The 12,736-nt window shown below is 38.1% G+C and overlaps 1 protein-coding gene across 2 annotated transcripts in view; it reads right to left on the reverse strand.

The window, feature by feature from the left end:
• The window catches only part of PHLDB2 (pleckstrin homology like domain family B member 2), a 107,898-nt gene that overhangs the window by 47,271 nt on the left and 47,891 nt on the right, over positions 1–12,736 (reverse strand). For both annotated transcript variants that reach the window (XM_063104922.1, XM_063104931.1), the window contains 3 exons: positions 9,485–9,868; positions 4,168–4,311; positions 2,981–3,118 (listed from right to left, as the gene is read on the reverse strand). In XM_063104922.1, coding sequence (XP_062960992.1) covers positions 2,981–3,118; positions 4,168–4,311; positions 9,485–9,868 — 666 coding nt within the window. The remainder of the gene's footprint in view (positions 1–2,980; positions 3,119–4,167; positions 4,312–9,484; positions 9,869–12,736) is intronic.

Consider the following 12,736-nt stretch of genomic DNA (forward strand, 5'->3'; position numbering starts at 1 on the left):
CCTGTGAAATATCTGAGTGGAGATGTCAGGTAGGCTACAGGATATGAGTCGGACGCTCAGAAAAGGGTTGTGGGCTAGAGATATACACACATAGCCACCAGCATATCCAAGTTATTTAAAGCCATGGCTATAAAAGAATATGAGGATACCGGAGAACTGGGTTCAGATCAGAGATGAATAGAGACATTAAGAGAAATAGAAGGAAAACCAGAAGAGTGTGGTTCACAGAGGCAAAGGTGGGGGAAGGAGGAAGGAAGAGCCAAGAAAAAGAGTTGTCCCCTGTATTGACACTGCTCAGGAGACTGACCACAAGAGGACTGAAAAGCCCCAGTGGGCTGGGCAGCACTGAGGTCTTCAGTGGTCTTAACAGGAACAAAGCTGGCAGAGTAGAGGAGGTCGACACCAACTGGAATGGGAAGAATGGTTAAGTGGGAAATGAGGAAGAGGAGACACAGTATACTCAGAAAATTGTTTAAAAGTTTAGCTAAGATGAGAAGAGAGAGAAGGCAGTAGCTTATTTTTTAAATAATAAGATAATAATTTACTTTTAGATAATAATAATTTAAAAATAATAATGTTGGCAGTAAAGTTCCAGAAAAGAGGGAAAAATTTGGGGGCAGGTGCAGAAGGACTGAGGACCTTGAGAAGGTGGGATGGGATGACACCCGGAGCACATTCGGAGGGGCTGGTCTCTGATGGGAGGAGAGAACCTTCCCTAGCTGTGAGAAGAGAGGATGTTTCTGATTTCTCAGTGAAGCAGGTGGTGAGAACATCTCTGAGCCAGTGTGAGGAAAGTGGGCCAGAGACTGAGCAGTGTGAAGGCATGAAACAGCTGTGTCATAAAACGGTAGAATAAGTTTATTTGAGAAACGTAATAATACCCCCAAGAAGTGTCGAATCTCTATTTGAGTTTGGTTGTCGAGAATATGCAGGAACATCATCTAGCCCAGTCCTTGTTTCCACTTCCCTCCTCCTCTTCTGGAGTCCCTCACTCAAGGCCAGTTTCTGCCGTTTTCACAACATGTGATGACAAACGATAACCCACCTCCCAAGACCAATTAATCCCCGAACAGCTGCATGAGCTGGTCCCATACATCAAGCCCCTGGAGTCTGCTCTCTGTGCACAGCCTCTAGCAAGCCACCAAAACAAAAATATTGGAAGGTTGGAGGTGGCTTCTCTGCTTGTTTCTGCCCACGTTTCTGGAGTTCCACTTCGACCTTCAACTTTTCCTGGCAAGTGAGATTTAGCATTGGCTCAACACGCTTCACTTTTGTGTACAATCTGATGCTAATGACAGATAGACAAATAGAATCTGTGGGCCATGCCATACATGAGTGACACAAAGATAAACATTTATATGGATGAGAAAGGCAGAAGGGTTCACAGGGAACAAGATAACCCATTCTTGTGTCCCACAAGTTTTCCAATATGAGGTAATAGCAATACAATTACTGTACTATTATTCAATTTAATTATTATTTGCTTAACAGTAAAATACTACGAAGTACCAAAACATGACATCTGATGCCTCCAACAAAAGCTTCTTGCTGTATCAGTACAGAATCTTTGAAAAGCATAAGCCATTAATTGAATCCTCCTGTACTGCAGATTTTGACAATCAATTCTTTGACTTTGTTTTAAGCTTCAAAAGAAAAGTATAGTCACTCCCTAAATAGATTCTTTACTATTTCAAAGTCTGGAGGTAGAATGAACATACATAAAATCTAATATGAAAACGCTGTGCAGTTTCATTTTAACATGTAGGCAAACAAGAAATTGATGTGTAGCTTTTAATCTGACTTTCATTTCAGACGATATCATTTTGAGCTCATTCTCTGGCATCAAGATCAAATCCCCTTATTTATAGGTCTCAAACAAATAAGAGCCTAAAAAGGAAGTCACATTCAGCAGAAATTCTTTCCACACATTACCACTAGAACTTACTCAAACTGAAAAAATTTTCTTTTTCTCAGCTTAGTGGAGAACATGGTGAGCAGGAAAGAATATATAAAAGCTTGTTTGCTTCTTGCTTTCCCAATTTGGAATTTTATTTTTAATTTTAGGCTTAGGTCAGCTGTAACTAACTCAGAATGGGAGAGAAGAGTAAAGTATAATATTTTCCAGAAGGAAAAACCCACATAAACAGACAAACCAAAAACCCAACTACCACCCTGAATTCTAAAATCTGCAAGTGATTTTTCATACTTTCCCTAGTAGATATCAGCTAACATTCAGGTCGTAGCCTGAAATGTATAAGTAAGACCTTTTCCAAGCTGTGTCACCTATGTTCCACAGATAGTTTTCACTTGGCAGTACATGAGGAACCCCCAAAAACTTCAATGCATTTTTCAAAGAGCAGTGCATTTGCATTGAAGACAACAGCAAGGAGAGACAGCTGAGGTGAATGGTTCACATTCATCTTTGTTAATAAACAGAAATGAAAAGAAAGGAGCAACCCTATCTGAATATGCTTAGGTCATCCCTATGGGGCATTGGTGATAAAGAAGTTCGGTATAATAAAAAAAATTCTTTACAAAATACAGTGGGGTTTGGATACCTGGACAGGCCAGCTGCCAAATAAAAAAAAAAAAAAGGAAAGAAAAAGAAAAGAGAAAAAACAAAACAAAACAACAAAATATATATATATATAAAATAAGATAAAATAAAATAACACAGTGGAATCAAGAGCAGAAAGACCGATGGGTAAAAAGCAACTCTCTTATCTCAGGTAAAATAAGCTGCCATGAGTATCAGCTCGCAAATTATATGGGCTCTGCTCTCTCAACATCAGCTGCCCAGTACCTGACAGTTCTTAGTTTGTGACAACATATGATCTTAGGACTTTTCTCTATTGCCACTGTCTCAGGAACATGACACACAAACCCAATATTATGGTAATTCCATTTAACATTTAAATGCAATCAATTGGGACTACCACTTTGCCTATAAAAGTTGCATTAAAATATAATTTTCTTTTACCTTGGTCTTTTCACCAACTATGTTCTTTTCCAGTTCTGCTATTTTCCGGTTTAGATGATCCAAAATCTCCTTCTCCTTCATAAGTTCAGTTGTTTCAGATTTCTGTTCTCCATCCAAAAGAGCGCATTCCATATCCAACTAAGGACACAAAACAAAGCTCAGAAGTGTTTCACCTTCAGGGACATTCTCAACTGCCTGCTTTAGAGGTACATTTTTAACAGCTACAAATTTCAAAAAGTCCTACTGTATCAGGCAGATTGTGAGGCCTAGACAACACTTCAGAGAAAACATGTGAGACTCAGGATTCCTACAGAAGAAAGCTGGACAGCCCAGGATATATTTGCTAAGAAAACTAGTTATCACTTAACTTTTCTACTATAATCCCCTTTTCTGCTTATTTCTCAAGAATATTTGCCTATATGCTTAGACTCAGGCTCAAGCAGGAACCACCTTGGGAGCAGCCACGTCTTTCTTTGTCCCTAGAGCATGAGAAGTGAAAGTTCTCCCAGCCCAGCACACGAGCTCTGCATTCCTAGCAATGCCAGCAGGAGGGGCTTGCAGGGTCTGTGCACAAGACAACAGGTGAGCAGTCCCCTTACCACTTATGGGGCTAGCAGTACCATCTGTGAGGACAGAGAGCAAATCCCCCCAGATAGAATTATATGCTCCTTCTCACTCTGTGGAAGTAACATAAAAATTGCCACTGTCTTCCCTTATAGTTAAAGAATATGTGTCTGTCTGCTTCCTGGTTTGCAAAGCTCTAGAAAGCTGGGTCTATGTTCGAACCCCCCCATAGTGTCAATCTGTTTCCAATTCATAGTAAGCATGCTCAGAAAATGTTTGTTGAATTTGAACTTGAACACCTAAAAAGAGTGCCTCGGGTGACAGATCCTTGTGGCAAATCAGAAGGCACACACTAGTTAAGACAAAGTTGACTATACACAGAGTACATTAAAGATAGATTAATATATTTATCTCATCTGACTAAAAAGAAAAAAAACAGAAAGAAAAAAAAGTAAAAAAGGGCATTTTTTACCCTACACATGGTACCCACTGAACAAATGTTTGCTCATGTTGACTTCTATGTATTTGGCCTCCAAGGCCTGTGCCCTAATGAGCAGCAATATTTTAGCTAAAGGAAAGAAAGAAAAAAGGGAGAGGATATACAGCGAGCTCATGGTTTATACCTCTCTGGAAGATTCATCCATTTGGTCATTTATATCTTTGATTTTTTGTTCAAGTTCCTCGAGGTTGTTCAGAATTACTATCCGGGCGTCTTCCATTGCAGCCAACTCCTGAGTCCTCTGTTCTTCACTGATACCTTCTGGGGTCTGCAATTAATCAGCACAGAAATGGTTATTCACACTTTAATTCTAGAATTTCTAGACTGGACTTGTAAACCAGATGCCAATCTAGTGTTTCACCGTCTCCATGCCCATGTGGATTCTAAAATCATCCTGCAATTGTTTAGTTGGAACTCTGATACATTTTCTTATAGAGACTACACCATCCTCAGCAGTTAGGTTCATAGGTAAACTCAGACAAACCAACCTCAACTCACAAAATCATACCTATTAAAGCTAAAAGAACTAAGAGGTTATAGAAATGAGGAAGCTGTGATATATGCAGACTGAAGTGACTTCTCCAAGATTATTAAGAAAGTTCAGTACAGTAGAAAGCTAGAGATGAGATAGGACTTTGGACATCTTCCTCAGGCATCTCTTGGGCATGCAGCTACGTTCATTATAAGCTCCATATTTTCTCCCACTACCAAGTCAGTACATCTCCTACAACAGCCTCCTGAATCTCCAGCTTTACTTTAGGGTCCCACTGGTAGGGTTGTCTGCTTATATTTACTTATTTCCTTCCCACTACTAGGTGGAAAAGCAAGGGCACATTGCTATGGTGACCCCCAAAACGATTTAAAACTACACACCCAATGCTAAGTTAATTGATGTTTCACTTTTTGTGTTAGTGCACTATTTACTATCTTTGTCCTGTGGACCTTCTTCCTATATAATGTTTTAAGACATTAACCAGGCGAAGTGGGATTTTGTAACGTAAAATAGGACACTAGCCACTATTCATAAAATTATTTCATGGAAAAAGTGAGTTCTTTGGAAACGAATGAGAAAATCAAGAAAGAAATTATGTAAGAGAGGACTGACTTACATCCCATTAACAGAGTTAATGACAAATGTCCAGGGAAGAAAGGAATATTACAGATCACGCAGGCTGCCAAAATGTGACTGCCTATTGTTTAAGAAGAAAATATAGTGAATCGAAGATAGCCTCTTCTTTCTAGAATTTCAGGTTAGTAATCCTGAATACCAGTGAAGACCAGTCTTTCTGTAGGGCAAGGGATGCCTTATACTGGTATACTTACCTATTTAATTATTATCTCTCTTTAAAAAAGAAATAATTTTTTGGATCAATAAGTAAACAATTATATGATTCCACAACTGGAAATTGAAAATAGCAGCCCAGTTAAGTAAATTATTGAAGATTACTCACTAATTGTTGAAAAGAATATTCAAATTAACCAAAGAAAGCATTAAAACTCAGCATACTTCACTAGGTTCATTTAATTTATTTAACCATCTTAATAATAACTTGAAGAAGATATGTATCATGCCATATTCTGTATTCTTTATTCCTAGTCATATTCTTTACCCTACTTTGCAGTTCCTTAAAGAGATTAAATGTTTGACAATTAAATTTCTCAGTTTTTCAATTGTTCTTGGTTGGAACAAGGTACATAGGTCTTCCAAGCTTTGACTTTTAGCTTTTTAATTGTCATCTTCAGTCTAGAATCTTACCAACTAATAAAACAACTGCTGACCTTTTTATCACAGACAATGAAGCTCATTGTCCTAATACTTAGGTGACTGCTTTAGGCCATGAGGAATGCTGATAACAGTGAATGGTATTCCACAATCACTGAGGAGTAATCCTAGCAGGAAAGCCTTGTGAAAGCCAGTATCCTGTTGGGTCAATGTTACAGATTAGGTTTCTACTTCCAACATGGTTTAAAAATATCTCTCCTACTAGTGGGAGCAAAGCATTAAGGAAAAACAAAATAACTGAACAGTCTGCAAAACTATAAACTTTAAGAAAGTAGGGTGAAGATGGTTAATAGTAGAAATTACGAGTATTTGCATAACTCAAAGTTTTTAGGAAGTTTACCACAATAGGTATATTTAATAATATACAACTTAAGAGGCTGTGTATAGCAATAAATATCATCTAGAAAATGTTTGTATGATTTTTTCCTGAGTTATTTATAAAAAGCAAAATCTTCAAGAGGCATTCTAAAACTAAATGCTTCAATGGGGTGAGGATATTATAATCTCATTTATTAACCAAATAAAGAAAACCAATAGATGACTGAAGTGTGGTAGCACTGAATAGCTTTAATTTTATGGTGACAAAGTTAAAGTTTTAAACATATGCCCTTCATTTTAATTTCTCTGAGATTTTTTTTATAGTAATAGATTAGGAATCTACTGCCATAGTGACATGTTTTACTAAGCCTATTACACGTGTATATGCATCCTGAAATATGCCATCTGTGAGGTGGCTTGATCCCCACAAAGAAAGGGGAGAGATGTTGGACACAAGACACTTTCCACCTGCCCCTTTTTTGCAGATCTCTCCTTACAACCCTCTTGCAACCAAAGGAGGTGGGGTGCAAGGGCTTTCCACTGTAGATACAATGATCACTCAAAACAGAAGGATGAGCTACTCTCAAGTCAGCTTTTACCTCAGGGGAGGGTGAACAGATTCACAAAGGCCAATTAAAAAATTAGCATATTCCCAAGCTCATATGCATGTCTGAGTGTTAAGTAAAGTAAGTTCCAGACTGGCAAATTTCAGGTTTCTTAAATAGCACTAAAATCTTTGTTTAGTTAAATCAGCTTAAAGTGTTTTTTAATTCCTCTTTTCTCCATTTATACCCAAATTGATTAGTAACAAACGTTGTACAGTACTTTGTTAAGCAAATACTGTAATCCAGGGGGCAGATTACTGGAAGAGGAGGAACATCCAAAACAAATGTTCAGGGGTTTTAAGAGAATCCTCTCTCTTTTCTTAAGGTAATAAATATATGCCTGTCTTTGAAAAGTAATACATGAAAAACTCATTTCTTGGAATCCATCAACCTCTCACTTTCACTCTGTCTAAACTGCTGTGCGGTAACCCATTGATGTTTCCTATCTCTAAAAGATACATAGTCCTGCATTGCTTGCAACAATGGAGGCTGCTCTAAGCTTCAAAAGTCTCCTGTTCCACAAAAGCATATTCGAGCAATTAAACATCTGCCAGGATCTACTCATTTACACACCAACAGCGTTCTGGCCACAGCTCTCTCGAAGAGGAAACCCGTCTCCCAAAAGATAGTCCTTAGGGGAGAGCACACAGTCAACATTTTTAACAAAAATCTGGCAGATCACCATAAAGGAAGAAATGTGAAAAGATCTAAAATGAAAATGAGCCAAAGATTTCTAAGGAAGCCCAATGACTGATGACAACAGCCCAAATCTTCAAATGATGGGTCATCTACTTTGCTTGAACACTGACAACTTTCGATGTCTCTCTGTCCCTCCCACCTCCTCATACTAATCTCTAACAGTTTCAACTTTCTAACAGTAGAGGAAGATGTCCTATTCAGAATTTCTCTCCACTGAGAATTAGTAAGGTAAACTTGGCCACTATAAGAAAGAAGGGACTGATGTCCAACATGTATTTAACAGTCCAGAGTGGTGATGTATGTGATGCGAGAACTCAATAGGTAGATAAGAACTTCCGACCAGGAACATTCAGTAAAAATGTCTTGCTGCGACCAAACAAACAAAAGTAAAAACAAACACATAAACAAACTCCCCTGAATAATGCTCCATTTGATAGATTACTGCTTAGTATCATGATGTCTTTGTCCTCTTATAACAAAAGATTAACCAATGTATCTTCTTTTTCTTTTTTTTGTTCTGTTGCCAAGAATATAATCTCAGAGTTGAAGTTAATGAGAAGAGTTACTTAAATTAATGAATTAATCCTATTTATTCTTAAATAAATAAATCTACTTTGTGATTGTGGCATCTGATTTTTCCTCTTATTTACTATTTTTGATGTGCTAATTTTAGTCTAATACAATATATACCTTTTAAGATCCCTCAAATCCTTTCTAGAAGAAAGGTGGGGATTTTTTTTTTTTTAATTTTCATTAAAAAAATTCTTAACCCGTATGAAAAAAATAACATCAAAAGGTTTTCCTTGAACTCAACTTAAGAAATCCTTAAATTTGGAAGCCACTTTTAAACTAAGTAATAATTATGACCACAAATAAATCTTAAACTCCTATGTGTCCAAAAGTCAATGGGAAGACTACTCCTGGTAAAAGACTAATTTGCTTACACAAACAGCTCTTACTACTGACAAAACAATTAAAACTGGGTGAAGAACATAAATAAGTGGGTCAAAAAATACAAATAATGATTAAAAATATGAAAAGCCCTACTTTACCCATAAGTAAAGAAAAGAAAATTAAAACACCTATCAATTTGGCAAATTGAAAAATTTTGATAATACACAACCTTGGCAAATGTATGGAGAACAGGTATGTTCATAAACTATTAGTAAAATTATCACCTGGAAGTAGACTTTTGAGAGCATAATTTGGAAATATTGATTAAGATGAATAATATACAAACTCTTTGACCTAGAAATTCCAGTTTTAGTAAATGATCCGACAGATACGTTTGCACAAATGTGCAAAAATATATATCCCCGAATATTAGCTGTGTATGAATTTTGTTAGTAAAAAACTGGAAATAACTTACATGGTACTTCCAAACAACAGAATACTAGTCAGCTATTAAAAAGAATGAGGTAGAGCTGTGTGTACTAACATGTAAAGATGCCCAAGACATTTAGTGAGGAGAAAAAAGTACAGAACCCTATGAATGTGTATATGTGTGTTTATCCCTATAATATATAGCCATATATGCAAAGAAAATATTGCGAAGGCAGATAAGGAACTTTTAACTATGTTTCTCTCTCAGGTGTTCAACCAGGAGGGGGCAGGGAGAAGACAAACTTTTATTTCTTTCTACTTTTCTGTGCTGCTCCATTTTTTAGTAAAAGGCGAAAGATTTATACGATCTGAAGAGAAACCAGAGTGTGTGTGCTGCTACATGTTTTACATAGTAAATTTTTTACTTTATAGTAAACACTCTAATTTGCTGCACCTTGTTCAACTAACTACCTTTGGTTTGGTTTTGTTTTGTGTGGTGGTCTGGCCAGTACAGGGGTCTAAACTCTTCACCTTGGTGTAATAACACTGCTCTCTAACCAACTGAGCTAACAAGCCAGCCCCAGCTAATTACCTCTTAAAATGAAGCATCACTGAAAACATTCTGAAAAATGTTAAAACCTCTAGTTTCCAGGCCAAAGCGTACTCATAGCCCGAGGCCCTAAACACTAGTCCCTCTGCTCTGCCAGCATTACCTTTGGTAGGATACTTAGATAAGAGGACTCGCTGGAAGCTTTCAGAAAGGCAGAGGCTGATGGTGGGGAAGTCCAGGTGAGGTCACTGAGCAGTTCATCATTCCTGATGCTCCTGGGGGCAAGGAAGCTGGCACTGCTCTGACCGAGACTCCCGAAGCCTGCCACGTCCGCATCGTGGAGAGAGCCTTTCCGGTGGCACCTATATCTTGTGTCAGGGCTCGCCAGGGCTTCTTCAAACACAGACTCCTCGTCAGAGAGCTGCAGCTTCTCAAGCTCCTTGTTGATTTTCTGCACATCTGCCACGGTAGTGCCAGTGGACAAATGACTGTCGGGCTTTGTGTATTCAGCACAGAGACTGAGGATGGTCTCTAGACGCTGTCTTTCCTAGAACAGAGAGAGGAGGGGAAGGTCAGTGAGTCTGTGAGAATGAACACAGACCCACATTTAAAAGACGAAGGAGGCTGGGGCCACAGATGATTTCACTCCACATGTAAACCCACAGACAGACACTCTGCTGGTGATTTTCCATCATCTCCTATGGATGCACTTAGGGATCCAGATGAAACATAGTTAACAACGCCTGATTCTGTTCCCAAACTCAGTTCTGCCTGTCCTTCCATCTGTATGCCCTGAGCACATATCTGTATTCAGCAAGCCTCTTCTTGATGTGTCAATCAATTCTTCAATCACTACAAAGTTTTTTTTTAAATCTCCATTTCTTATCCACCCTCCTTTCCACCCTCTACTTATCTACCTTCAACAATATCTAGCTCTTTCATCTCTATAGACTTAGCGTTTGTGCTTAAAATTAATTCTCTGCCTTTCTATAGAAATATTATTCAACTTTTAGATACACAAAGAAAAAAAGTCACTTAAAGAATCTTTTAATTTAAAAGAACTATCTATGCCTTCAACATTTTTTCTTGAAATGCTTCAAAATTTTCAAAACTTTTTTATGCCTGGTCATCATGTAAAGGCGTTTTCCACTAATTTCTTACACGAATAATTAAAATTATTTTTTAAAAAGTAGAAACGTTGCACTAAAATGAAAAACATTTCACATTGAGTCCAGATGTCCATCAATGTAGCTCAGATTCTGAGATCATTAAACCTCTAATTCATTTAGCTAGAAAATAAAATGACAGTTCATTTGTTTAAAAAAATCAATATATAGGCCACTGATGTCTATAATAGTACCACTGAATGACACCTCACCAGAACCCCCATGCAAAATAGGTAGATATTTGTAATTTTTAATCTTAAGTAAAATAATAATTTATTTGTAAACAACAGGTTATAATTTATAAAATGCTTCTCATAAGCCTAGACAGCATTGCTTGGGGTGGGGAACCTCAACCTCTTTACCCTTCACATGAATTCCAATGCCAAAGTGAAAAAAGAACCCCAACCAACCCCCCCAAAAAACTGTTGTTATTACATTTACCACATTGAAAAGAGACATCAAAAGCCCTCCATTGAAAAACACTTTCCAAACTGCTTATCAATAACAAAATAGGAAAATATTAAGCAGTACTGGGTTACTGTTTCCGTTCCAATTGCAGCTAATTTGTAAAGACAAAATTCAGAAGACAGTTAGCTTTTTGTTAGTTGAAGTAGTAACAAGTAGAAAAGTCAAATAGAAACAGACCAAAATAACGCCCTGGTTTCCATTAAATACATTAATAAAATGACAAGATAGAAGTCATTTAACATGTATCTGACTTATACTTCCCCTCTGAAGTATCCCACTCTCACAAAGAAAGCAACATCTTGATCAAAAGGAATGTTAAACTAGTTCCTACAAGCTCCCACCTCCCCATCACTGCCTGCACTTCTGGACTCCAGCTGCAGCTCTGTCCTCATGGCTCTTGCCACCAGGCTCTTCTGCACCCGTCCATCCAGGAGCCCTAATGCTTATTTATCTCTGCAGCTGCCACCAGCTGCCAAGCCCTACCCACCTTAGATTTATGGGGAATGAGAAGGGGGGACACAGCCTTATTTTAAACTTCTCCAACAATCTAGAAAAGTCTACATGGGAACATGTGAAAACAATCTGCAAAGGTATATGTGAGGGGAGGGACAGGGATAGACGTTACATTTTACCCTTTCTCAACAGCATCTATATTAGAGGCTAATCTCCAAAGAAAAGTTCCCTTTCTGCCATTTAGGTGATTAAGTTGAAGCATCTACATTCAGTCTTTTTTAATCTTTGTGGATCATAATATGTATACATTACCTTTGGAATTAATTACATTGGATCATCTGAAAGCTGTCAGTTTCTATTTACCAGGGTTCTAATGAATGGTGCAGTCTTCCAAATCATGAAAGGTACTTCTGCCTAGCCTGGAATCCATGTTAAAATTCCTCCTACATCTCCTTCCGAAAATAGTTTCTTTTGCTGCCAGTGCTATTATTGCTTAATTCCAGAGGGAATAAATGATGCCAGCCTGAAGATGAATGCTATTTCAGACAGTGAAACACAGTATTCAAAGGCTTGTGCACAGGAAGTTTGGTCTACTGGTATGTGTTTCTCTCTATTCTTATCACCCCATTCACAGCCAATCCATCCAGGCTTGAATCACACACACATGCAGTACTGCTGCCCACAGGTCTAAGAAACTGGCTGCGCTGAGACACACTGGCCCCACAAAAGCTGCGCCAAAGAAAAATAAACTAATGTTGAGAAGTGCGTCAGAAGAGACTGCAAGGCATTTCAGAAAGCCCTGCAGGAAGCCTTCTAAGGGAAAACCTGAACAGAAGTAAACCTCATAAGAAAATTCTCCCTCAGCCCTCTTCATTTTGGAGTCGTGTTCCTTCCCATTCATCACCCCAATATCCTCCTCCTGGTATGACTCAAAACCAAGGTGACCATTCCAGACCAGGACTCCCTGAGAATCCAAGAGGACATTATAAATGTTGAAACATCAAGTGAAAACTGGGATTGGTTCCTGCAAACTGAGATGGACAGCCCCCTACCTAAAACTCAATTTTCTTTGAAGTGTCACCTGGCAATCTGCTAACTCGTGAGGTTGCCCTCTTTGCAGGCTGCAAATCTTATCCACCCTTCTAAACCAGCAATCTACTGTTCATTCTTTTGAATAGCCACCAGTACAGAGCCTAAATACCTAAATGGCCCAAAACATTGATGCTAAGAATTTAGGAAGTAGGTCTCTTTGAATCAAATTATTTTAAATACATTTTTTCCTTCCCATTTCCCCTTTCCTTCATCTCTATATCCCACATACTTGTATA

The sequence above is a fragment of the Cynocephalus volans genome, chromosome 1 (assembly GCF_027409185.1).
Source record: "Cynocephalus volans isolate mCynVol1 chromosome 1, mCynVol1.pri, whole genome shotgun sequence".
Classification (NCBI taxonomy): Eukaryota; Metazoa; Chordata; class Mammalia; order Dermoptera; family Cynocephalidae; genus Cynocephalus; species Cynocephalus volans.